This window comes from Eubalaena glacialis, chromosome 6 (genome assembly GCF_028564815.1).
Source record: "Eubalaena glacialis isolate mEubGla1 chromosome 6, mEubGla1.1.hap2.+ XY, whole genome shotgun sequence".
In the NCBI taxonomy this organism is placed as follows: Eukaryota; Metazoa; Chordata; class Mammalia; order Artiodactyla; family Balaenidae; genus Eubalaena; species Eubalaena glacialis.
In genome coordinates this window covers 145,509,966-145,537,834 of record NC_083721.1, presented here as the reverse complement: position 1 = coordinate 145,537,834, position 27,869 = coordinate 145,509,966, and the positions used below count along the sequence as shown (strand labels likewise).

General features: G+C 41.4%; 2 protein-coding genes across 2 annotated transcripts in view; both read right to left on the bottom strand.

The window, feature by feature from the left end:
- The window catches only part of KCNH8 (potassium voltage-gated channel subfamily H member 8), a 398,046-nt gene that overhangs the window by 297,054 nt on the left and 73,123 nt on the right, over positions 1–27,869 (bottom strand). The gene's annotated exons all lie outside the window — the stretch shown is intronic.
- Positions 2,507–9,355, bottom strand: LOC133093785 (farnesyl pyrophosphate synthase-like). Its single transcript, XM_061193740.1, is given in 4 exon segments — positions 2,507–2,662; positions 2,664–3,690; positions 7,595–7,695; positions 9,236–9,355. Coding segments are annotated over 4 exon segments (1,404 nt in total).

Genomic DNA, 27,869 nt, shown 5'->3' with positions numbered 1-27,869 from the left:
GCAAAACTGCAGGGGGCGCTATTCAGACCCCTGTCTTGTAGTCTCAAGTGAATGGCACCTGCTAGAGCTTTGCTGAGCACAGCCTGGAAGGCCTGAGCATTAGCAAGTTAACAGCTGCCTTTCCTGCAGAGTGAACTGTCGTGTGTGTGTGTGTGTGTGTGTGTGTGTGTGTGTGTGTGTGTTTGTGTGTGTGTGTGATGTTAGAGCAGAAACCTTAAAGCTAAATAAAGCATGATGTCTCCCAAACGTAACTCGGTTTCTTGGTGCCAAGGCCTTATCAAGACAAGGATTATACAAACTATATCTTCTTTTGAGGGTCTTGGTCTCCACAAAATACCAAGCACGACCTTGTAACAGTTGAGGCAAAAAGTCTCTGGGTATTCCAACTACTACTGATCAAAACACACACACACACACACATTTACACACACACACAAATATATAGTTATACCAAATATATGCAGACATTTTATAAAATAAATACAGTAGGTGCTGCCTTTCCCAAAGCCATCCAGCCAACACTGCTGGTAGTTGAAGCACTGCTCAGTACAATCCGTATGCCCAATATGAAGGCTGTAAGCATTTTTCAAGTTATGCCTTTACAAGATAGTATTTAGTATTTACACTATTGGAATATCTGAGACTGGAGGAAGCTTTATATGGTCAAGAAGAATTTCAAATCAAAAGGGTTATTTCAAAGTATATATTTGCCATTCCTGACAATGTGGTTTACTCAAAGTATCACTTTTCATAGGCACTGAATTCATAATAAACATCTGTGAATATACAAACAATATGCCTCACTTTAAATCACTGGCGTGTACATACACCCAACCGACAACAATAGCACAAATATTTTATGGGAGAAAATAACATAAGTATCTTAAACGTAGACATACCATTTTGTGCTAACTTCAGTTTCATGTCATGGACATAAATATTGTCTGAATCTGTCACCTATGAATGCGGGAGCCCACGAAACGAAAGGACTTCCAGACTAGATGGGAATGCCTATGCTAGAGGATAATGATTACAAGGAACTTTCAAGTCCACATCAATAAAACACACACCTTCCAAAAGCCACGCAGCAAGCCAATGATTTTGGAAGCAGAATCTTACACATGAAGGGCAAGTTATTACATATAGTGAATATACACACCACATTCAGAAATCAGGAAGAAAGCTATCATTCTTAGAAGCCCTTAGGAGGAAAACAGATGTCAAAAACAATGACAACTAGGCCAATCTACTACATGTTCAAGAAGCGGTACCTATGAAGACTTTGCCCTTGAATAGCCTACTATAGCGTGATGGGATAAAAAGATGTTTAGGCTGGGAGCCAGCAGACAAGTCTATGGCCCCACTATGCTACTGATATACTATGCGACCTCTGGTAAGTCACTTAACCTCTCTGTGTCTCAGTTTCCTTATCTGTAAAACAATGGATTGGATTTTTATGGACCCTTCCTGCTCTAACATTCTGTAACTCTCTTTTATCTCCTCAAATCTTCTTTCACATTAGCATTTGATTTCAAGAGCTAAGAATAAAGTCCAAACACGTACATTAGCATTAAATTCTCCAAATTCTGACTACAGCCTTTGTCTTCATCCTTATCTTAGTCTATTCCTGAAACCACATCAATATCCCATTCGGATCCTCTTTTTCTCTCACTCTTCTGTTTTTCTTCCCTCGACTTCAGCTGAACTGTCTTTTACTCCATTCTATCATTTTCCAAGGTCACCTCTGGGTTACATGTCTATATATCTGTCATCACTATAAGCTATAAGCCCCTCGAGGTCAGAGGCTGGGCCTTATGCAGGGTTTGTGCAGTAACCAGCAACACTTTGCCCAAAATATATCCCTGAGAGTGAGTGGTGATTCTAGTCTTGGTAAAACAACAAAAGGTCTGGTTTTACTTTAATCAATGATATATTTTGTTAAAAACCAAAACCAAATGAGCCTTAAGAAAACTCAGTTCCTCTCACCCTTGTTGGAATGAATGCCTTTGAAAAGGAGTGAGAATTAAATGACATTTCAGATCATTATAAATGGTTTATTTATCTTTAAACACAGACTAGCCAGGATTCACAATTTTCAAAGCAAGCAAGGTTCAGGTAAACAAAATAAATGTTACCAGACTAATTAGCCACAGACTGCAAAGCAACTTTTAATGAATTACATTGTCAAGTGATTAAAACACCTAATGGCTGGAATAAGGTTAAATATTTTCTAAGGTGGAACGTATAATGTACTCACCATTGAAATGTGTCAGAATTTGCCTTTATTCAATGTCGAAGAAAAACTGATCTCCTGTTTGAGTTAGACTACTCTATTTCCCATGTAAAAAAGCTTTACTTTGAAAGTACCAAGAGAATAACCACTCCATGCCTATTAGTCTTAACAGAAATCTTGGCTCTGTCTTTTAAGACTGTTACACATTCTCCTACAGAGAACCACAAATCAATAGAAGATGTATCACTGTAGGTCTTTCTTTTCTTTTACAGGTTAGACAATAATTTTTTGAGAGCCTCCCCTCCCCACCCTCAAGTCTCTAGGTGACTTTTTCTGCTTGTAGATCTTGTGTGCTGGCCCCAGGATGGTGGCTGGGGACAGGGGCACAGCAAACTGCTCCATGAGACCCGTAAGGTAGCTGTAACTAACTGTCCTCCTTGTACTGTGTGAACACAGCCAGCAGATTCATCTCCTCATCTGGCGCCTTCACCCGGGCCCCTTTCTCGGCCTCCTTCTGCCCACGGTTCTCCTGCAGGATCTGGCACTGTTCTGGAGAGGCCCGTTGCAAACACTGAACCACCAGCCAGCTGCACTTGTTGTCCTGGATGTCAGTGCCGACCTTGCCCATCACACTGGGGTCCCCAAAGAGATCAAGGTAATCATCCTAAATCCGAAAGAACTCTCCCATCTCCAGCAGGATCTTCCTGGCATTGACATGCTCCTTCTCCCCGACAATGCCCACCACACACACGGCAGCAGCTATAGGAAGATAGAAGGAGTAGAAAGCTGTCTTGTAGTTGACAATAGATCTGTACCTCTTTTCAGTGAATCTGCCAAGATCCACACTGCCCTGGGGGGCTGTGATGAGGTCCAGGGTCTGTCCGATCTCAGTCTGATAAGGACTCTGTAGGAAGAGCTCGATCAGGTTCAGGTAATAGGGCTGCTCCCAGCAGCAGAGCTTCAGCAGGCGGTAGATACATGCTTCCAGGAGGAGAGCATCATGAATGGCAGCCAAACCTATGCCTGGCTTCTGATACCAGCAGATCTGCCCCCGTCGGGCGGAGAATGCATCCATGAGGTCGTCTGACACCAGGAAGAAGGCTTGGAGCAGTTCCACGCGCCAGCCCTCAGTCATGGCCCACCGGAGACTATCAGCATCTTGCTTCCTGGGCTCCAACAGCTCCCAGAATGCTACCAGCACCGTCAAACCCCGATGGTACTTGCCTCGGATGGCATAGTACTCCAGGACCTCGAGTCGGGCAATAGCATCTCCTGTCTCTGGGTGCCCAGTGTCCTCCTCAGTCAGCACCATGACAATCTGGGATAAGTGCTGGATGAAATCCTGCCTTTCTTGGGCATAAACGTCTAATTTCTGGTCTCCATCTATTCTGAGGGAGGAGTAAAATACTCTGTTCCTGGATGCCGGTTGCTGATTGTCACTGTAGGTCTTAATCTGCCTTTGTTACGTCCTCTGTGCATCACCAAATACGATTTATGTGATTTCAGAGAACTTCCTTTACATCTTTCCCATCCCTAACTCTGCATACCTTTTTAGCTCAGAAAGATATTAAAGATTAAAATATTTGATATGAAACTAGAAAGTGAAATAGCAGTACAACCTTTAAAAAGGCAGACATTTTTGTTTTTAATTTCCCAAACAAATAGAAGAAAATGGCAAGTAAATGGTGAGCTTTCGAGGAATTGGGCTTGAAGTTTGCGGTTTCACAGTCCTAAATGGTCAAGTAAGAGTAGGAGGCACAGATGACCAGTTATAAAGTGGCTCACCATAGCAATGTGAGTTAGTACTGAATGGCTGACACAAACATTTGCTCTTAGCAGTCAACTTTGAGACCTCAAATGAAAAGTAATACAATGGCATCCAATCCCAAAGAAGCACATTTAACTTACAAAATATACAAACTCAGCATGAATGTAGAGAAAGTAAACAAATAAGCAAACAATTTAAAAGAGAGGAAAAAGGTAACTTGACCATTCAGTTGGAATGGTGTCAAGATAAGCTTTTGGAAGGGCTGGGGGGAGGCACAGATTGGGAGTTTGGCATTGACATGTACACACTGCTATATTTAAAATGGATAACTGACAAGGACCTACTGTATAGCACAGGGAGCTCTGCTCAATATTCTGTAATAACCTAAATGGGAAAAGAACTTGAAAAAGAATAGATACATGTATATGTAAGAAGTAAGATAAGCTTTTTAAAATATATTGTGGCCCCAAACATAAGGCAACTATTTCATCCGAGGCTCAATTCAAGAGTCAGTTACCTGTTCAATGCTGGGGAAAATCTGACTGTGTTAGTAAAAAACAGTGTGCAGTAGACTTAATTCATAGGGGATAGTGGTAGGAAGTTTTGACCACATGTAAATTTAATCTTAGCGCAGAATTGCTGAATAATGGATGACGCTTTTTAATGTCCTATGTTTGGAATATCCCCTTCGTTAACTCTCACCCGAGTGTCAAGCAATTATTCAGTGGAATCTTGAGGGCTCCAGGGGTGTCTTCATCTCCCCCAACATCTATGAAACACAGAGTGCTAATAACTCTTCTTCTCCCTTATGGATCTAACCCATTTAAGATGCAGATAGAGATAAAGACCATGGACTATTTGTGCCAGAACCGGAAACAGAATTGGAGATGTGGCCCCAAACCTTTGTATCATAAAATGAGGAAACTGAGAGCCAAAGAAGTTCAGGGATTTGGTCCAGGTCGACACTTGCATGGGGAGTCACTTGGGAAATCTCAGGACAGCAAATGCAGGTCTTTTTTTCACTTCCCAGATGGGCTTCATCCTAAAAAGTGAGCTGGAACAAATTGGATGCTAGTGATCTCACTGCAGATTTATCTGTGGTCAAAGCAGAAGTTTCAAAGGTTTCAAAGGCTCTACAACTATCTTATACCTGAGCTGGAAAGTTCTTCTGATCCCCTTCCTGTTATCAAAGCTTAGTATATCTATTTTTCTTGGAATGCAGTTTATTGCAAGGGAGAGCTGGTATTATTTGTCGCATCATAGGCGCTTTTACAAGGCATTACGGATGTTCTCTGAAACCTTTACTGCAGTTATGCTGATGATTGGAAATGCCAAAACAATTACCCTCCATACACAAACACACATGCACTAATTCTAATTAGTCAATTCTAGTTCAAGTGGAAGTGATGAAACATTTCACCACCATCTTTTTTTCCCCAGGAAACGAGAATATATTTTGGCTATATAAAACACTTACTTTTATTTAAGTATCTATTATTATAGAATAAAGGCATTCTGCAAAAATGGCATTTAGCAATTCTTTCATATCTAAAATAATTAGAAAAAACCATTTCTAAAATATCATTTTATGTCATTTCATATCATTTCATATCATTTCTAAAATAATTAGAAAAAACCATTTTCTCATGTAGAAACGTAATTTTCTATGTAGATGAACATAGCCCCATTTGGAAGGCAGATAGATGAGAACTCTGAGGAATTCACTGAAGCACTGAGGCTATGAAGATCTACTCAAGTTGCCTGGCTACATCTGTCCTATAATAACGGGATGCTAGCGTTACTTTTTCTTATAATACTTAGAGACTTGGTAAGCACTAATTATTTAATATCTACATATTTTTTAGAAGTTGCAGTCCATGTAGACATTACTAATATTAGCTGAAAAATGAGATTAAACTTTATTTGAGAATCTTATGCATTAGACCCCAGAAGACTTGTCAAGATGTAACAAAGAGAATTGAGAAGACGGAGGCAGGGAAGATCCAGGTTTTGGAAGTCCTAAAGCTTTTTAAAACCAAGAGGAATTTTGTAAGAAAAAATATAAATACATTAGGAGTAAAGATGAAGATTCATTTAGGCTGAGAATAATCACAAAAATGACAAACTGTAGGGCTTCCCTGGTGGCGCAGTGGTTGAGAGTCTGCCTGCCAATGCAGGGGACACGGGGTCGAGCCCTGGTCCGGGAAGATCCCACATGCCGCGGAGCAACTGGGCCCGTGAGCCACAACTACTGAGCCTGCGCGTCTGGAGCCCGTGCTCCGCAACAAGAGAGGCCGCGATAGTGAGAGGCTCGCGCACCGCGATGAAGAGTGGCCCCCGCTTGCCACAACTAGAGAAAGCCCTCACACAGAAACGAAGACCCAACACAGCCAAAAATAAATAAAGAAAGAAAGAAATATTTTTTAAAAAATGACAAACTGTAAAAAGTTGACAAACACAAACGTCATAAAATCCAGAATAATAACAATGGCTGACATACCCTTTGTGATACTTTTCACGGACACTTGGCTATCTCAGTCTGTTGCAATCCTCCTTTCTCCTCCCCGGAGAGGGAAACTAGAGAAAGCCCGTGCACAGCAGCGAAGACCCAACACAGCCAAAAATAAATAAATAAATAAAATAAATTTATTAAAAAAAAGAGGCACTACTTCCTTTCAGATGGATTCATGGAGGCAGCACCAACAGGACAGAGGTGCAGAGGAGACATTGTGCAGGAAACATATGACAGGGTTTATCACCTGTGGACTGAGGGATCTAGTGTGTGGCCTCGGTCAATGTCAACTTCCTGATACCCCTGCTGTTTTACGGTCAGTCGTGGATAATGTTGCCAGCCAGGAATGAGTGTGGCTGAAGAAAAATCAATGGCCTCTGTGTAGCCAGGCCTTCCCTTTGAAGTCTCATCCGCTTTGGGTACCTTGTTGAGACAGTTCACCTCCTGGGCCTCGTGATGTCAGAAACACCCTTCCACGCTTTCCTACAAACCACCAATCTTCCTCCTGGCTAAAGCACTGCTTAATGTGATATGTCAGCCTTTACTTTTGAAGGCCATTCATGAGTTCCAGGAAGAAACTAAACCAAAATGGTCCAGGCATGGTCCCTGCCCACCGTGCTAAGCCAGGAAGCTGGGTGGTGATGCAGCTCGGAGGCTGGACTTCAGCTGGGGCTTAAGAAACAGCTCTCGGGCATCCTGTATGTGCCAGCATCTATGCTGGCACCACAATGAAAACCAGCAATGTGTAAGACATCCTTGCCCTCATTAAACTCCACATTCTATGAGGACAGAGGCTTATAAAAATACACAATATTTATGAGGGCAAAGGATGAGAACAAATAGAAAATTTTAATATAAAATGATGGATTTTAAGACCAAGAAATGCACGGGGAGTTGCCTAGCTCCGTGGTCCTGCTGGGAATCGCTCCTGACACAGGCTACCAGGGGCCCATGAGAGAGAGGCCTTGATTATTAAGAAAACTGGATGTGACATCTGTGGGCCTTTGAAACCTCAACCACTCTAGTGAAGCCAGAGAAGGGTCTCCCAGAGCACTTTGTGGTCACTTTTGGAGCTTTCTACCTTTTTAAGCTAGGAGGAAAATCACAGCAAGTCAGGACGCCTGAGTTCTCAGGCTGACCATCGGTTTCTTTCATGAGCCTTGGTGATGGCTCCTCCAATAGCTAAATGACGGTGGAAACAAGTCAAATGAGGCCTCTCAGTGTCTCAGCAGAAGGGATCCGGTTTCATCTTGTATGTGGAAAATGCTCTGAGCTCCAGGAAGGGAGGGACGGCAAGGTCCCTCCACCCGCGCCCTGCCGCCCCCAGGAATTGCAATCATCATGAACGTGACATCTGGCTAAAGGTCCCAGGTGTAGGGCACTAGAGGAAAGCTATGTCATGGTGTTCAAGAAAATAGTTTAAGATATGTTATGCCCTCCTCCCACCTGCCTTACTCCAATGTATGAAAGGCATGCACCTCTATGACTAAACCAACTGATAAAGAAAAATGAGAAAGCTATACACATTTTTTCCAGCTGCTGTTATACTCCAAGTACTGCTGTTCTAGGTGTATGGAGTAAATCAGAGAAGGAAACAGACAAAGAGCCCCTCGTTGGGCTTACATTCCAGTGTCAGCGTTGGGCGAGGACAAACAACAAAACTAGTAAATAAGCAAATTACCAAGTATGTTAGAAGGTGGTGAGTACTGCAGAAAAACAATAAATCAGGGAGATTGGGGGGCAGGGTGGGGAAGAGGGGAGATGATATGATTTTAAAGGGTATGATCAGGGGAGGGAGGCATTACTGAGAAAAGTATATTTGAAGACAGACTTGAGAAGGGGGCAGTTCGTGAGCCCTGTGGACAGTTGGGGTGCAATGATGTTCCAGGCAGAGGGAACAGACAGTGCAAAGGCCTTAGGGCAGAGACACACCCAAGTATTCACAGGACAGCGACAAGGGCAGCGTGATGCCTCACAGGGGGCAAGGGAGAGCACAGTAGTGCTGTGGCTTGAATTGTGTCTCACCAAAATGCATATGCTGAAGTCCTAACTCCCAGTACTTCACAGTGTGGCCTTTCTGGGAACCAGAGCCACTGCGGATGTAACTAATTAAGATGAGGTCATACTGGAGTACGATGGGCCCCTCACCCACTAGGACTGGTGTCCTTATAAAAAAGGAGAAATTTGGACACACAGACAGACATGCACCCAGTGAGGCTGCCAGGTGAAGACTGGCGTGATGCTGGCACATGTCAAGGTCCCAACAGAGTCTAGGAGACAGGACTGGAACAGATCCTTCCCTGATGACTTCAAAGGGAACACAGTCCTGCTGACACCTTGATCTCAGACTTCTAGCCTCCAAAACTGTGCCACAATACATGCCCGTGGTTTAAGCCACTCAGCTTGTGGTACTGGGTTCTGGAAGCTCTAGCAAAGTAATAGGCAATTAGGCCAGAGCGAGGGTGAAGGGGCAGATGATAAAAGGTCTTAATGCGAGGACATTGGAGGTGAAGTCATTATACCATCTTGAGCAGAGGAGTGAAATGATCTGCCCAAAGGCTGAGTTCCAGAGCACTGCAGTTTTATGAAGTCTCAGAGAAGAGGAGCTGAGAAGGAGCCACCAGTGACGTAAAAGGAAAACCAGGAGAATGTGCAGCGGGGAAAGCCCATGGTACTTTTCTATCTAAAAACATAGTCAGATGGTATGGCACAAGCAGCTCACTGTGGGTGGATCGGGGACAGTCACTGAAGAAGGAGGGCAAACAAGTCCATCAACTTCCTCCAAGGCATACGCGAGCCAGCGAAGCATAAAAAAATCTTTTAAGTCCATGGGCTTCCCCATGGTTAGTGGACTTTGACTTTTTTTTTTCTAAATTTGACATTTATTTATCAGAGGAAAAAAAAGAAGATAAATGGTAAAATCCTGGTTTCGGTGTGTAGGTCTTCTATTTGTGCTGAGTAAAACTATTATGAATCACTAAACAGGGCTCTTGAAGGTGAATCAGAAACGCCAAGGGTCTCAGAATCTAGTTTAGAGATTCATTCAGAAAACAGCTAATTCACTCAACTCCAGTGGCTCCTAATACACGTGGCACAGATTCTTAAAAAGGAGTCCTTAACCTCACTTTGCAGCAACTCTGCTTCCCTAACTCCCCATCTGTACGACCTCATGCAAAGGGGAGATTCCTGGTTAAAGCCACAGCCCTAAGCTGACTACATAAGGTGACTGAATGTCAACCCAGAAATCCCATCCTGACAGACACACAGAACAACTTAAATACTCCCAGCTCCTGTCATTCAAAAGTCCCCATAGCCCTAACAGACCAGACTGGCCCAGCCTGCTCCCTACAAGCACTGACACTGAAGCCAATCAGCCTGGATTAGAATCCTAGCTGGGCAGCTCACTACCTAAGGATCTCGAACTTGCTTGAACTTGAATGGCCTTGGGCTTCGATGTACATAACCGTAAAACAGGGATGACAACAGAACCGACTTCAGAGTATTGTAATAAGGATTCACCGAATTAATATTCGTACTGAACCTAGAACATGCCTGGCACTCAGTAAAAATTATATGGGAATCTGTTAAATCCATAAACAAACAAGTATGTATTTTTCCCGGAAGAAGATTTTGATGAACAAACCAAAAAATAAAAAGGGCTAGAAAAGAAAAGTCTTCATATAGTAAAGAGAAACTTTTCAAGGTTTTAAAATATTTGCCTCCAGAAAACAATGTGTGTATCAATCACAGCGACTCCTGGCTACGCATGTGCACTCACCTGCTCACAAAATCCTCACCTACTTTAAAAGTTTGGGGCTTCGCTGGTGGCGCAGTGGTTGAGAATCTGCCTGCCAATGCAGGGGACACGGGTTCGAGCCCTGGTCTGGGAGGATCCCACATGCCGCAGAGCAACTAGGCCCGTGAACCACAACTACTGAGCCTGCGCGTCTGGAGCCTGTGCTCCACAACAAGAGAGGCCGCGATAGTGAGTGGCCCCCGCTCGCTGCAACTAGAGAAAGCCCTCGCACAGAAACCAAGACCCAACACAACCAAAAATAAATAAATAAATAAGCCTACACCTTTTAAAAAAAAAAAAAAAGTTTGGACTTGACAGATTTTTATAAACTGTAGAAAGGGAAGGTGAAATTTCTCAAGCCACATTAGCTAAATAAACTGAAACAGAACACTTTTCAACAAAAGCAGATGAGTTCCCCCAACATGAATTAGCAGTGATGATAAGCGTACACAAGCCAAATGATTAGCCTTTTCAGGCGACGGTGCCGGGACCACACGAATCCCTCATCCAGTCCTCACGGCAACCTCAGGAGGTGTGGCCTGCTGTCACTCTCTATTTAAACCTGGAGATCCGACCTCAGAGATGTTAAGTGTCTTCTCTGCCCTCACACAGCTATGCGTGGTGGAAAAGCAGAGTGGGAGCTCTTTACCACACTGCCTTGCTCACCCCAAAGCCTTCCTTCAGCCTCTGCTCAACCTGCCCTGCAACTTTGGCTCCTCCTCCCCTTCCCGGGCTCCCCACACCTGGCCTGCTGCCCGCTGCTGCCATCCCCGGGGCCAAGCGGAAAAATCAATCCTGCTGAGATAACGGTTTCCTTGAGAACAGCGCTCTGACTGCTGGGGAAACTGCAGAGAACACAAAAGGGGTTCCTGTCGTATCTGGGGCTTTGTACTTCCTGGACGGACAAGCATTTCTATTCCACTGGGGAAAAAGAGGTTCTACAAAAGGGCACGTCCATGAAGGTGGCAGGTAAACTGACACACTTTACTGGTCTGGGGACTTATGATGATTGTTAAAAATTTTGAGGCTGTCAGTAGCAATTACTCATTTTCCTGAAGTTAAAAACCCCCGTGAGCCACAACTACTGAGCAACTAAGCCCGTGAGCCACAACTACTGAATCTGGAGCCTGTGCTCCGCAACGGGAGAGGCCGCGACAGTGAGAGGCCCGCGCACTGCGATGAAGAGTGGCCCCCACTCGCCGCAACTGGAGAAAGCCCTCGCACAGAAACGAAGACCCAACACAGCCAAAAATAAATAAATAAATAAATAAAGTTATTTTAAAAAAACCCTGTGGTGAGAGGGCCGGGGATCATGGATCTGCAAATTCATCAAGACTGCTGGTAAATATTGACCATCATTGGGAATTTCTATTACGAATATCTGCCCTTTCAACTCAATGCAGCACCACTTGAATTTCATCCAAAGTTACCTGCATAAAGTAAACAAGCTTCATCACCCATGTAGACGGAGGCCAGCCCGGCTCAGCTGGTGCTACAATCTCTTTCTATTTTTTTCTCTCTCATTCCCCGCCTACAATGGAGAAAACTGGCTCAAAGAGCCAGCCAGCTAAAGGAAAGGGCAAAATTTGATGGGAAAGTGATAATTCAAGTTGTTCTGTGAGTGATGGGTAGATCCAGCAGGTTCATTCAACAGGGACAAATTTTATTAGCAAAACTGCTCATTCAAATTACCAGAGGAACTAGGTTTCTGAACCCAAAAATGGTTCATTGCAAGCATGCCCATTATTCTACATTTCTATTAATTTCTCAATTCCCAGTTGGATTCTGCCGCCTTCAAAGGCGGCATTGCTATTTGCAGTTGCTGACACTCGCTAGGGATGGCTCATAATTTCATCTAACGGTGGGACAACTAAAAATGTGACTGAATTAGCGACAGCTATACTCCATCCAGCCACAAAGGAAAGGCGGCAAAGCTGGCGTGGAACCACCTTCTGAAGGGGGATACACAGCCTCTCTGAAGAAAGGAGAGCTACCAATAAGAACGCCCATCCCTTATTTATTAGTTTGTTTTTTGAGGCAGGGAGAGAAGAAGTTGTGTAACTGTCAAGTAATTGCTACCAAATGGAAAAACAGGAGTCACTTAGGGTCAACCAGGGAGCATTGACTAGGCTGAGAAACCCCCGACAGGATCGGTATATGTTAGTCAAACGACAGACCACAAAACCAAAATACATGGTGGGATCACGGAAAAGAGACAATTAAATCCAAGACGTGTTGAATTGTCTGCTGAATCTATCACTCTGCGTTAGAGCACCTGAAAACAAAATGGGCTGAAACAAGCTGCTTTCACACCGTGTTGGCCTAATTACCTTTCAAGATTGACACATACAACCTTACCTGGAAATCTAGGTCCTCCTAGTTCTCCTGGGTCCCTGTAGCCTTCCAACTGCCTTCCACTAGCATCCCACTTCATGCCAGTGTGCAGTGTCAGGAGTTATAAATAAACCTGCTGCTACGGCCCCCAGTAATAACCATGATTTCCCTAAAAGGCATGCAAGTGTCAAGTTGTCAACTTAGTTTCTGAACCTCAGTGAATGCCAGTGCACAATTCCCAGGGCGTGGAGAACTAGCCTACCCCAAATAAACATGCCCGGAGAAGAGGAGTGTGATTTAGCTAAACAAGCAGACTCACTTCAGGGAACTGGGATGGTAGAGCTCCAACCTGGATGCTGGCCCACACTCTCTGGGGAAGAGAAAGGAGGAAGAGATATGGCAGGAGGCGGTAACAGCAAAGGGTGTGTGAGCCTCCACGGAACAGATCATGGGCGTGTGGGCCTCCAGTGACAGTGGATATTGAACCAGTAATCACAAACTTCACCCTGGACCAATGACAGGCCATCGTCAAGACCTAAATGCTCAGTATAGAAGACACATTATGTTACAGAGAACATGCTGGAAGTGAGAGATTCCCTCAACCATAAGAAAGTGGTGGTGAAAAGGACAGGATTCATGGACCTCGAGATGATCATACTAAGTGACGTAAGTCAGACAGAGAAAGACAAATACCATATGATATCACTTACATGTGGAATCTTTTAAAATGATACAAATGAACTTATTTACAAAACAGAAACGGACTCACAGACATAGAAAACAAACTTATGGTTACCAAAAGGGAAAGGTTGGGGGAGGGATAAATTAGGAGTTTGAGGTTAAGCAGATACACACTACTATATATAAAATAGATAAACAACAAGGTCTTACTGTATAGCACAGGGAACTATACTCAGTATTTTGTAATAACCTACAGTGGAAAAGAATCTGAAAAAACTGAATAATTTTGCTGTACACCTTAAACTAACACAACATTGTGAATCAACTATACTTCAATTAAAAAAAAAAAAAAACACAGGATTTGGAGTCAGATAGACCTAGTACAATCACCAGCTTCATTATCTTCTAGCTCTGTGGCCTGGGTACATATTTGAGGTCAGGTTGTCTCAATGCAGAGCTTGAGACAAGGATTAGGACATATCTAATTTATTGAGGGCTGACTCTCAAGTAAAGCCTATAAGAGAATGAGAGGAGGAGGAGGACTGAGAATGGGAGAGAGAGCTAAGAAAGGACCAGGTTTCTGGTGAAGCTTCACCTCAACCTGATCCACAGGGGCCTCTGGAGGGTGAACCGTACTGTAGAGTTGTCCTTGCCTGAGGTCACAGGAGCTGGCTTTCATGGGTTAGTCACTGCCTCTGGCTCACAGGTGGAGGGGAGGATTAGGGAGAGTGCTAGCCTCATGGGCAAGGCAGCTCCCGTCGCTGAGGGCAATTATTTGAGGAGGGAGCCTCTGTAAGTTCAGCAGCCAATGCTTGGAGCAGCCGTGGGATGGGCCGACAGCAGTCTGGATCCAAGCCGGATATGGAAATCATACAGGATATAAGCGCAATATAGATAATTACTAACTGTGATGAAACAGTACCTGTGTAGTACCCTGGAGCTGAGGCAGATAAACGAAGGAAGATAAACTTGAAGACAGTGGGGTTCAGTTCACCAGAGAGCACAGAAGGATGCTGGTTTGGCCACGACGGACAGGGGCTGGGCTGCCGGGCAAGCAAGTGGCCTCCACTCTCGGGAGTGTGAGGTGCAAGCGGGGCCAGATGAGCAACTGATGCTGTGGGTGCGGGTGCGGGAAATCTGGGGGCTGGCGGGAGGAGGGGAGGAGGGGAGGAGGGGAGTCACGTAGGGGCTCTGGTTTCAGGGTGAAGACAGCTGTGGGAAGGTTACGGTGAGACTAAGGTTGCAGGTTTGCACAGCGACCGTGTCTGGGGCTCGATGCGTGGAGGGCAGGCTTCAGCAGCCGTCCTGGGGCTCAAACCTACCTCCTCCAGGACCACTCTGCAGGGCAGGAGAGCATCTTCCTCCCGCAGAGCCCCCTGGCGCCCTCTACTGGAAGTCCGTTATCACGGAGCACGTGTCAAACAGCTCGCTCAGAGCCATGAGGCAGCAAATTGATGACTGACCTAGCAAAGTAAAGGGGATCTGGATGGGGCACCAACCAAAACCCACTCTGCACAGTTTTCTCCTCTAGAAAATAGGAGTAACATCTAGTATATTGTTGTGCAGATAAGAGATTTTTTTCCAGTGCCTGACATAGGGTAAGTACTCAATGAAGGGTATCAATTGCCATTGATATTGTCATTACCGTGTGATGACAAACTATGGAAAGAAATGGTAGGTTGCTCCTCTCCACTGTTTTTAAAAGTGCCAAGCATCCAGGCTACTTCCAGCACTGCTAAGAGGGCTAACTAGACACCAGTCTGCCCAAAGCAGTAGATATGAGATTCTTCTTGGATTTCCTACCGAGTCATTTAGTCCCGGTAGGATCCCCTGGGAAGGAAAGTAAAGCTGTGCTCGCCTTTTAGCAGATGAACAGAACAGACTGGTAAAACTAAGTCATGCTCCTAGAAGGTGCCATACTAACCAGTACCTTCTTGCTGTTAAACAAAGCTCACACTGTTTCTAGAGGGCATCCCTGGCTGTCTAAAGGTTTATCCTCACCTATACATCCTTCACCACTTTTAATCAGTAGTTTATAGTAAGATGCCATTATCAAATTTACAGATACATAGATGGAAGGGAGAAGTAATATAGATAGATGCAGGATAAAAAGAACATTAAGAGGACATGCGTTGCCCAATAGGAGCAAAATAATTATTCGTTAATTTTTTTTAGTCCTATTAATTATATTGCCATGATGACAATGCTTATTGAGGTTTTACTCTGTGCCAGGAGTGTACTAAGCATGGGACCAGAGTCATCGAATCATCATAACAACCCTATGAAGTTGGTATTACTGTTACTCTCATTTATGGGATGGGGAATGTCAAGGGAGAAAAATGACTCAATCGACATCACACAGCTATGTGAGTAAACGCTAGCCCAGATCCGTCTGCTTCCGGAGGCCATGCTCTTCATTACGACAGTGTATCTGAATCCGGGACATGTGGCCTTGAAGTGTGGCTCTGCTCTGCCATTCCCTGGCTGTGTGAGCAAGTCACTTAACTCTCCAGGCTTCAATTTCCTCATGAGCAAAATGAGGACAATAGTAGCATTTCCCATAGGGCCATTGTAAGGATTAAGGGAAATAATATTGTAAAACACCTGGCAGGGTGATGGCTATGCAAGTGTTCAATAAATAGTAACCGTGGCTAATATTAACAATCATCATAAATTAACTTAGGATGGCAAAAATCCAGACTCAAAAAGATTTTGCCAACTTTGCCTCATGGCCCACACTAAAATTATGATATTTCTAGGAATAAAGGCAAATGCCTGCACAGGGATTCCAGAATCAACACGGTACAGGTATAAGACCTGGCTCAATGACAAAGTTAAAGGAGAAATTCATTTAACAGATATTTATTGGTGGCACCTACATTTTGCAGACACCATGCCACAGGCTGAGGACACTGTAGGAAACCACAAAAATAAAATAAAATCCCAGCTCTCATTGAGCTCATGCCTTTGTGGGATATGCAAAGGATGAAAAAACAAACAGGTAAATGCAGAGTCTGTCAGATAGTGATAAATGCTATGAAGACAAATAAATCAGAGTATTGGGATAATATATGGGAGGGGGGTGATCAGCAAAAGATTTTCAGATAAAAGGAGTCAGAGATGTGAGTGAGGGTGGGCATGTCAGAAGGAAGAGTGTTTTTTTTTTTTTTTCTGTGTAAAAGTTTGGTTTATTTTTATAATTAATTGAAGACTTATATTTTTAATATTGAATAATCAGAAAAGTTTATACAATCGTCTAGAAAATGCTTATCTTTGTTTCTAAAATAATTTAGTTGATTTTTTCCTTATTCAAATTATCCCCCATGCTTAGTGACACCTAACTTCTCAGAATTTTAAACCTCATTTGTATCCCCAGAATAAGTACTGACAAGACAGTCACTGTATGCTACCTTTTCATAGCATTGGTAACGATGTGGTCTTGCCTTGAGTCAATTTTCAGGCTTAATATGGAATTCAGATATCAATTCATTATCAGACTCCTATAAGCATAGATAATTCAGAACGGAGTGTATTAAGAGAAACAGTTTCAAAATGTTCTAAAAACCACAAAACTTTAGAAATAGGTCACCGATCATCATTATAACCTTAAAATCACCACCGTTTTATAATTATCAGAACCTTGATCCTGAATTAAATGCTACCTCAGCCACCTACAAAGGATAACTAGGTAACCAATCTAATACTGACAGTGAAACTTTTCAATAACTGGTGTACTTTCTTGAGGGAAGATGGTTTTAATTAGAGGGAATCGCAAGTCACAGGGCTGGAGGTGAGAGTTCCGGGGCCATGTTGGAGGGACAGGAGGGAGGTAGGGTAGAAAAGACCTAGAAAAGACCGAGTGGGAGGGGGAGGAGTAGGAGATAAAGTCAAAAAGAAAGCAGGGGCTTTCACATCACGGTGAGGAGCTTGCAGACCATGGAGGGGATTTTGATTTATGTTCCAGCCACTGCAGGGAGAAGAGACTGTTGAGGAACACGGAGGGGCGGGGGGTAGTCGTCTGTGCAAGAAGCATGAGAGCCTGAACTACAATGGGAGCAGTGGAGTTGGTAAGAATTTGTTGGATTCTGGAAGAAATTGTTATTTCTTAATTTTTTTTTAAAGAAAAGTTTGATATATTTAACAGTGGTAAGAAACAAACTTCTGTTTATCAAAAGACATCATTCTTTTAAATTGAAGTATAGTTGATTTACAACGTTGTATTAGTTTCCGGTGCACAGCAAAGTGATTCAGATATATATACATATCTGAATATGTGTATGTGTGTGTGTGTGTGTGTGTGTGTGTGTGTGTGTATATATATATATATATATACTTTTTCAGATTCTTTCCTTTTTATTTTTTAAAAAATCTTTATTTTATATTGGAGCATAGTTGATAACAATGTTGTGTTATTTTAAAATAGAGCCAACAGGGTAGCTGATGGTTTAGATAGACAATGAAAGAGAATGGGAAACACCAGGATGACTTCAGGTTACTGGCCAAAGCAACTGAAAAAATAGAGTCTCGTTTAATGACATGAAGATTAGGGGGTGGGAGGAGCTTTTTGGTGGGAAGGTACAATCAAGATTTGGGTTTTGGGTATTAAATCTGGGATGCCTACTAGACATCAAAAAGAAGACATCTGGTAATTGGCTGTATATGGGTCTAGAGTTCAGAGGAGAGAGTTGGTCTAGAGATATAAAGGTGAAAGTCCTCAGTTTATAGATTTAAAACCCTGGAACTGATAGGATCACAGGAGTGCATGTGGATGGAAATAAGGACAGGTTTAAAAGGGAGTCCTAGAAAACTCTGCTGTTTAGAGCAACGGACAGGATTGAAAGGTTCTATTGGGTACAACAGAGGAAAAGATGCTATTTAATTTTAAATGGAATGGATTGCTTCCAAAGAAAATGGGGTCCTGTTCTATGCTCAAAAGGAGCCCCAGTTGACAGCAGTCAGAGATACTGTAGGGGTTCCTCTATTGGATGGGAAGAAAGGGTAAGTGACCTCCAAGCTCAAAGCCAGATAATTGACTAGGAATCCAGAGAGATCTTTAGTTAAAGGCCTACCCTTAACATGCTCTGTGGCCTTAAGCGACTCGTGAAACTCACTTAAGCCTTCAGCTTCCTCACTGACAAAATAAAGGAGTTGGATAAGATATTCTTTAAAATTCTCTCCTGACATCTAAAAGTCTATAATTACCGGGTATCCTTTTTTGTGCTATTTAACTCAGTTGTTACAAAACCCAGCTATAAAAAAATCCGAAGTGATTTAAGAAATCCAAAGAGTTGCTGATTTGCTCAAAATTAATTAATTAGATTCTTGGAATCTGACAAAGCAAAGCTTTCCCAGGTAGGTCCTGAGTTATCTTTGCCAGAGCACCTGTTCACACTTACACTCAGAGTTGATACAGCTGTATTTCTGTGATAAGCCATGTCAGAGCAAGAAAATTTAGCTCAATTCAAACAATATGAGCCTTGACCATGAAAAAAGTACAGTGCTGGATGCCTTGGGACATGGGAACAGGCCTTCTGGGCCCTTACAATCTAGTTCGTAGATGGCCAGAGAAACACTTCTAGTGAAGGGGAGAAAAAAATTACTACCCAGAAATATAGTAATGGATGCAGGAAATCCAAAGAGGAGATCGACCGTGTGTTGGAAAGGTGGACTGAGACAGAAAAAGCCAGTGTTCACATTGGGGCTGGGAGATGAATAGGGTTTCTACGCACAAGGAAGAATAGGAGCTTTGGAATCAAATAGGTCTGGGTTCCAAACCCAACTCTATTAACTACTAGCTGTGGGCCTTTGGTAAGATTCTTCACTCCTAAACTCAGGCTAATACCTTCCTGTTAGGGTAGTTGTGATGAAAAATGTGATAATTATATGGAAGATAATACCATACCTGGCATCTGAGAAGGAATTAATAAACCCTAGTTATTAACATGTGGGTAAAGAAAGTGGTCTTGGAATCCCAAGGAAGATACAACATGAATAAAGTTCATGAGTCCCGTATTCCCTGACCTTGACCTGCTCGCAACCTCTCTTTCTCATCTTATTCTGGCTACTTTCCATCAGGACTGTCCTTGTTATCACATGGGGCTACTTACCAAGCCAAGTATAACTTATATTAAAACTCATGTTCTCCTACATTCATTCATATATCATCCAAACAAATTCTGCCCTAACACTTGTGCTATTATTTGCCTCTACTTTTCCTTAACTTATCTAAGTTCTCCCTTAAATACATTTATTTGATTAAAATATTTTATATCATAATTTTAAGTGGAAATCCAACATGACTTTCCACAAGATGAAGAGAACTAAAAAACAGATGCAATCTGAAACCCATTTAATTGAATTACAGGTACTGTTGTCTGCCATCGTCTTTGAGTCTGGGGCCCTACTGGCTATGTGTTAAAGAATGGGGGGGGAGGGAATGGTTAACTAGCAAGTGTGGACACAGGGGTTAAAGATGTGTTCACATCAAACTGAAGCCTTCTTTTCCTAAATAAAAGTACTGAAAGACAACTGGGAAGAGAAAACTTTCTCACTGTGTGGTTCAATATTACTTAATGTTACATCTGTATATTGTGCATCTCAGCAGGGGTACAGAGCCTTTGAGAACCACCGTCTTGATTCACACCAGCCTGCTTTTCTCTGCTTGTCACAATCCTTCGTGACTTTCATTGCTCCCTCGAGCACCACCTCCTCCACGGAGTCTCCCCTGTCAGAGGTAAGCTCTCGGCCTTTACATCAAAGTACTTGGGGTTCAGAAAACCCATTTGGAAATACATCACACACTTCCTCATGACCTCTGTTCTATGACTGTTATACTGGCAATTTGCTCTTGCTTTTTAAATTACTGTGTATGTTTTTTTACACCCTCCCGAACATAAGTCATTGTGAATGCAGAATCTGTCTTTGCCACCCACGGTATCTCGCTCTGACATACCTTGAAAATGGTAGGCGTGGGACAAAGTATGTAGAAAAGTGTGTTCAATGGAAGCATCAAGTACTACGGCCGTATTGGAGAATGGAGATAATCTAGATGAAGACTAAGAATACTGACATTAACTAGGTATTTTTAAAATAAAAATATTTGAATATTGGGTAGTAGGGAAACGTCTTCCTGAGATGATTTTGGTTGCATATGGCTGTGAAAGAGGAAGCTGTCAGCACTAACAACAAAGTCACCATGTTTTTGGGGTCCAGCAGGAACAGGGCTCCATCCAGGCGCTGCTGTCCAAGGAATCTACTGCCAGAGTCTTGCCAAGGTCCTTTATTTGCATCTCTCGTTTGACTCCCTGGGAAACGTGAATCACTCCTCTTTGGACATGTGTTTTTCTTATCACTTTTTTTACCAACAGGTACATGAAACTCAACCTGCTGCAACATTAAAGCAGCCATTTCTCAACGTGTCAGAACCCACCGCAGTGGAATTTCAGGAGTAGAAAGACAAGCTTGAAGAAAGCAACATGGAAAGCACTGTATTACACAAAAGAGGGTAAAGTATTCAAATGAATCCTCTCTCCTCTTAGACTTCACATGAAATTGGAAGGACAATTGCATTACTTTCTACTAAGCCTTGTGTAATAATCAAGACATGAATCATCACAGAGCTAGGTGTACGGTCTGCGAGGACATAATTTCATTTTATGCATTTGGGTAATGTCACTTTAGAGAAAATAAGATCATGGGAAAAGAAAGCAAGTAGAAGGAGAAAGGAATCATAATTGAGAGCCTAGTGCCAAGGCCATTCCTTGCCCCTTTCTTTCCATTTTAAAAGCTGATGGCAAATCTCTTCACCCACAGAATGTAAGAGGTTTTCTGAAAAATAAAAGATAAATTCTAAAAGGGACTTTTGTTAGAACAGGAAGAGATCTCAGAGATTGCCTAGTTCAAACTCCATACTGTACAGACAAAACAATAGAAGACCAGAAAGGAACGTAAAATGTCCCAGATCACTCAGTCACTTTTGGCAAAGGGAGGTCTGGAATGCAGGTCTCCTGAGCCAAATCTCTAGCCTTGGCCTAAGCAGTGCTTCCCCCCAAGGGGAGAGTGCTTTCCCCCAAAGCTCTGAGCAGAGCTCAAAGCCTGAAGCCTTCCCTCCATTTCAGCCCAGGCTGTAGTAATAGTGAGAAACAGGAGTGTAGTGACACAGATGACAACTCATGAGATACCTGCAGCTATTCCACTAGTGGTTCTGCAGGTCCTTAGCAAGCATGTCGCTCCATCTGTGACATCTCTCCTTGACACTTGGAGTGAACAGGCAGCACTTACTTCCCTCAGGTCTCATGCAACCACTGACAATGCATGTCCCTAAGCAAAGCTGCTTTTTGTTTGGAATCCAGTAGACGGAGCTGTGCTTCGTACTGAGAGCAGACATGAAGACACAATCGTTTGCTTACTTCTGCAAGGGAATTTCAACCTCTTGGAGAATTTGAGACAGTCCACATGACTGGTTTGAATGTTTTTCATTGGAATAGCCAATCTCTGGGTAAGTGTTTAATAACTTTCTAAACTGCCAAAGGTTAAATTAGCTTTGCTTGCAGGAACCCACTCTGTTTTCAAATGGTTGAAGTCTTTTCTTAAATATATCAGCTTTACTTTCTAGATGAATATACTTCCTTGACCTCAGGAAGTATAATGACATTGTGCCCAAGAAATACAAATTATTCCTCCTAAATGAAAAAAGCACATTTTAGTGATTTACTTTCATTCGTAAATGAACTTCGAAACACGGAAGATATTGGTTTGCTTGTGATGGCAATCACAATGAATCTTTTAAGTAAAAAGGCATACTGCTTTAAATACCAAAGAAAAAGCTATTGACAAAATACCTAAGGTAAGGAGTTGTAAAAGTATAAATATATGTACAAGGAACATATATTTTATTTTTAAATAAAGAAATAAATGTGTGTGCGTGTGTGCGTGTGTGTGTGTTTAAGCCCTTTCTTTAAGGAGCCATTTCCCTACTATTGCAAGTCTCAAAGGACTGAGTAAAAAAATTGCTTTGCCCAAAGTAGACCTGTGGTTCTACTTCCTGAATAAGTATGGAAAAACACCCCTAAGGTCCAAAAAGGTTGAAGATCTGATGTTTCTTGTTCCCTTGCTTTAACCCTAAGTTCCTCCAAGTGGCAAATTCAATTCCCTTTTCCCATCTCCCACTCATAAAAAAAAGATTCTAGTACCAATTGGGAAAAACAAATTTCTCTTTGAGACTAGGATCAACACCAAGTAAAACAGAAAGAAGACCACCTTCCCTATGAAGCCTCCTTTGACTTTCCTGGAGCCCACGGATCTCTCCAACCCTTAAACACCTTCTACATATGTGTGCAGCTCTAAAGTGTCCAGCACTGAATTGTTCTCTTATTGATTTCTATGTGGTTCTTGCAAACTTCTGAAAATAAGGATTACAATTTCTACTTATTTATGGTTTGTTGTACTCAATAGTGTATCAATGCAGACAAGCATGTAAGTCAGATCAGCTTGATTGAGAATCACACATCACTTTTTTCAATCTTTCAAGTCCTTGAAAACATAAGTCCAGAGAGAGTTAGGGTGTTAATTTAACTACAAAGAGAGAGTGAATTTATTCTTTGGTAGCACCCAACAATTTTTTTATTTCAAAAAGTTTAAATTAAATTTTAATTTATTTAATAAAATATTCACAATATTTTATTTTATACTGAAAATGCACAATAGGAATAAAAATAATGACATCTGAAATATCAACTGTGAACTCTCTGACAGTAAATACAAAAAATAAAATATTCCCTTATGAGTAAAAATGTAATGTAGAACTTTTCAAGCTGGTCAACTTTTGCACTGTTCCTTTCTTGCTGCATTGACAAGAGGAATAAATGACTAATCTTCTTAAACTGTGATTGAATCTTGAGAAATTAATATCTGTAGCATTTAGCATTTAATTCTCTCAACTTGCAGAAAAAGCAGATAAACAGGCAAATGCTATACAAGCTAGAGTTTTATTAAATTCACCTGTAACTATTTTCTTATCTTAAAAAATCTTAGTAGAATTGCCAATTGATATTAAGTACACTGAATATCCTGAACTACCTGTAGAAAAAAATAATTTTGACATCCGTATCAATTACATTAAAATCTCATGCAAGACAACCTTCCCCCATCTTTGGTATCCAGAACACATCATGGTGGTGATGAGTATTATATGTACTTTTTTACATTTTTGATGAGAAAAGCCATTAGGTACATGAGACAACTGTTCATAGCCTTGTAGACACAACTTGGCATATATCAGGGCATACAAATTGTCATTCATAAATTAAACGAGTCCATTTACACGTTGGACTTATTTTGCCACTGGCATAATTCAGCTGTCTATTTGTGCATATTGTTAGGAAAAGGGACATAAAAAAATACATCCCTGCAATGCCTATTTCTGAGAGTCTCAAAATACTTCATAGACATCAACAGATTATTTTAATATATTACCATAAAGTAATTAAGGGAGAAGCATTAATAATCTCTACTTTCTTAGATAGGAGTATTTGGATATAATACTGTAGCCAAAGATGATTTAAAATGTCCAGGAATACTTCTCACTTCTTATTTGAATATGCCTTTCTGCAGCATTATTACAAAACCGCTTTCTTCTTGAAAGGCTTCTTTGGCAGATGTGATACCACATCTTCCTAGCTCACCTCTCACCCCTGACCATTCCTTGTCTTTGTTTTCTCTCCTGTTGTCTACTCCTCTATTTCTTTATGTTCCCAAAGTTTCAATTGTTGGCCTCTTTGTTTACATCCCTATACACCTCCATCCTCACTTTAGCTGACACTCAAATGCTCCCTGCAAGACCAAACTTCTTCATGGAGTTTCAGGTTTGTATACTCATCTGTCTGCCAGACCCATCAGCCTGGATGTAACTCAGGCATCTTGAATCTGCATCTCAAAAACCACACCCAAGACTTCTCTCAGCACTCTCCTCCCCCATTTCTCTTTCTTACTGTGTTTTCCATCCAAATGTCTTCCAAATTATCTGCCATTATCTGCCTGGTTTCTCACTCTAATCTCCACCTCCATATTCAGTTCTGATTTTACCACTTGTCTTTCCCCCTGAAATTCACCTGTAAGCAGTTTTTGGCAGGAAAGAGCTCTTTGCAGGAGGCCCCTTTGTCTTGTCACTAACCTTAAACCAGGCGCCCCATGCTCTACTCATCTCTGGCCCAAGCACACCTTTCCAATCTTTTGATCACACAATACCTTGTCTAACCTGTTGGTTCTTTCCGTAGATCAAAATAGAAATGAAGAAAAGTAATTAACAGATGACCAGATCTCTTCCCTAGCTTCCGCTTCAGTAATCTCACAAACAAACTGCGTGAACAAGACAGCATCTAAAGAAAGATCACAGGACATCAACAAGCCTGTACACAGTGGGGAATGGCGATGACTCTTAACTCCCAATCTCAGTGAGTAACTGAGATTACTTCCCTTTTTCTTTACAAAATTTTCATGGCTGAGAAGAATCTTGGGAGATGGTTTTTGGCGGATACTGAATCGACCATCTCCCCAGATTGCCAGCATTCTGATTAAAAGCAACTTTCCTTTCTACCAACATTTGCCTCTCTCGGGTATTGATTTTTGAGTGGCAAGCAACTGGACCTGAGTTTAGTAACACACCCTCTGGGTGATTCATCTAAAACTGAGGGTGATTTTAGCCCCCAGGGCACACTGGCAATATTTGAAGACATTTCTGATCGTCACAGAGGGTAATGTTGCAGGTGTCTAGAGGGTATAGACCAGAGATGTTGCTCAACATCCAATAACACACAGGACGTCTCCCCTACCACCTAACAAATAACTCCCTGGCTCAAATGTAATAGTGCTGAGGTTGAAAAACCTGATCTAGATTAAAAACTGACCTTGACATTATCCCCCCAACTTAAAGTCATTTCAAGGATGTCTCAAGACTCAAGCTTCTTGAAAGCCCATGAAAGTCCCTGCGGGGCAGATCCCAGCCGCCAGCTCCAGCTTATCTCCTGCCCAGGATGACTTCCTGTTTATGCTTTTGCAGCATCAGTTTGCTTACAGTTCTCCACCATCCATTTTATCACCTCTGTGTCTCTGCTCATACTTTCCCCACATCCAGGAATGCCCCTCCCTCCCTTCTCTTATGTGGTTAATTTTCATTCATTCTTTAAGACTTTTCCCAGAGGTCTTTCCTGACACTCTTCCCCATCTCCCTAACTCTCAGACCAGGGTCAGGTTAGATGCCCCTTCTCTGTCCTCCCAGAGCATCAGTGGGGTGGTTTTCAAATTATTATTATTACTATGCCCTCTTTGTTCATGTACAAGGTTGGTGTTTTATCAGGTTTCTCTGTACTCCTGTGCCTGGCTCATAAGTAATCAATAAAAATTTGTTTAGGGTTTGGGATTGGCATGTACACACTGCTATATTTAAAATGAATAACCAACAAGGGCCTACTGTATAGCACAGGGAACTCTGCTCAGTATTCTGTAACAATTAAAATGGGAAAAGAATTTGAAAAAGAATAGATACATGTATATGTAGAACTGAATCACTTTGCTGTACACCTGAAACTATCACAACATTGTTAATCAACTATACTCCAATCTAAAATAAAAAGTTAAAAATATATAATTCATTTTAAAAAACTTAAATGAAGTAGAAGAGTTAAGTGGAGATTGCATTTACCCAAGGATGAGCATTTTACTAGCATAAAGTGTAACTCTTTAAGACATTTTTCTAAGTTCTCAGAAAATAACGCATCTTGCCCCAAAGTAGTAGTACATAAGCAGAAATCTCCTAGCCACACTGAAATGTATCTATTGATTTGAATCCCTGCATTAAGCATCTTAAGATCAGGGTCAGGTCTTTGTATTCTTTGCCAAGGAATATGTCAAAAAATATGTACTCATTAACTATTAGTTGAATATATGAATAACCGAGTGGTGTGTGGGTAGGTGGATGGGTGAATCAATGAGTGGATGGATAGTTTAGACACTATATTCTCTTGATCTCTTTATGATCACCTACTTATTAATAGGGCTAGGAAACACTTATTGTATCTCATTACTTGGTCTACTTGTATATATATTTGTCCTCCATTTCGACAAGGCTTAGGATGACCAAGTGCAAAGACTTGGGAGTATTTGAATGAATAGTTCATTATTTTTGAAGTTCATAACACATCTTGATTTCATTCATAGTGCCTGAAGTGAAGATCTCTTCCAATTCCTCGTTGACAGTTGGGTATGATTTTCCTTCCCAATACCAATTTGTTCTCTCAACCAATTTAAAATGTTTTGATTAAATACTTTTAAAATTTATTTTGCCCAAAATACTTATTTTAAAAGGAAAGAAAACCTGACAACCACTTGCGTGATGATAGTGGGTTTTTTTTTTTAATCCCCTTTAGAACTCTTTCTTTCTTTGTGGAATAGGGTGCCTTAGTTTAAAACTATCAATTTGCAATCTCAAGTCAACTGGTAGTAGCCAGCTTTGAGGGCATCTGCCCTCTAAAACTGTCCCATTATAGAGAGGGATGAGCTCCACAGCCACGGTAGCTGGTGGAATTTGTTTCCAAGACAAATGATTATGACAAAGAGGAGAGACAGAGGCAGAGAGTAACAGCCTCAGTCCACAGAAGAATCAAGTTCCTGGAATGCCCTCTCCTACCTTCTTTTATTTGGTTAATTTTCATATATCCTCTAAACATGAGCAGGGAGACCATGTAATTTATCATACAAATCAGAGTATATTTAACAGTCAATGGGAGCAATAAAAATAACTAAATTATATAATTTTAAAAATATTTAATTAACTACAGGCTATTTGGTTTTAATATGTTGGTGAACCAATAAAAAGTTCTATTCAATAAATATTTTCAAAATAAAATTTTCTAAAAAATAAAAATAGCACATTTGTTGTGTAGTAAACACCACCAAAATACTTCTTCATTTCCACATTCTGATAGTTGTACTGATTTTATCAGAGACTGTCTTTGACTGTAGAAAATATACACTGAAGTTGTTAGGAATTTTTTTTTTAAAAAAGGCTTATAAAGTTCTATAAAATTTTACAGAAATAAGTTTAAAACATAAGCAGAAAAATTATTTATGCACATATTTAGGGACTTTAAACAGGTTCTTATCCATAGTATTATTTGGAAAATGCATTTTTTTCAGTATGGTCCTATTATTTCTTTTTTTTTTTTTTTTTTTTTTGGTAAAATTACCTGCAAACTTCTTCAAAGACACATTTTATGAATAATACATAAGAAATCGTGGACATTTCAATTGGCTCTTTTTTTTGGGTACACCATAAAATTTTTTTTAATTGAAGTATAGTTGATTTACAGTGTTTTGCCAATCTCTGCTGTACAGCAAAGTGACTCAGTTTTACATATATACACATTATTTTTTTAATATTCTTTTCCATTATGGTTTATCCCAGGAGATTGGATACAGTTCCCTGTGTTCTACAGTAGGTCTTTGTTATTAATCCATTCTAAATGTAATAATTTGCATCTACCAACCCCAA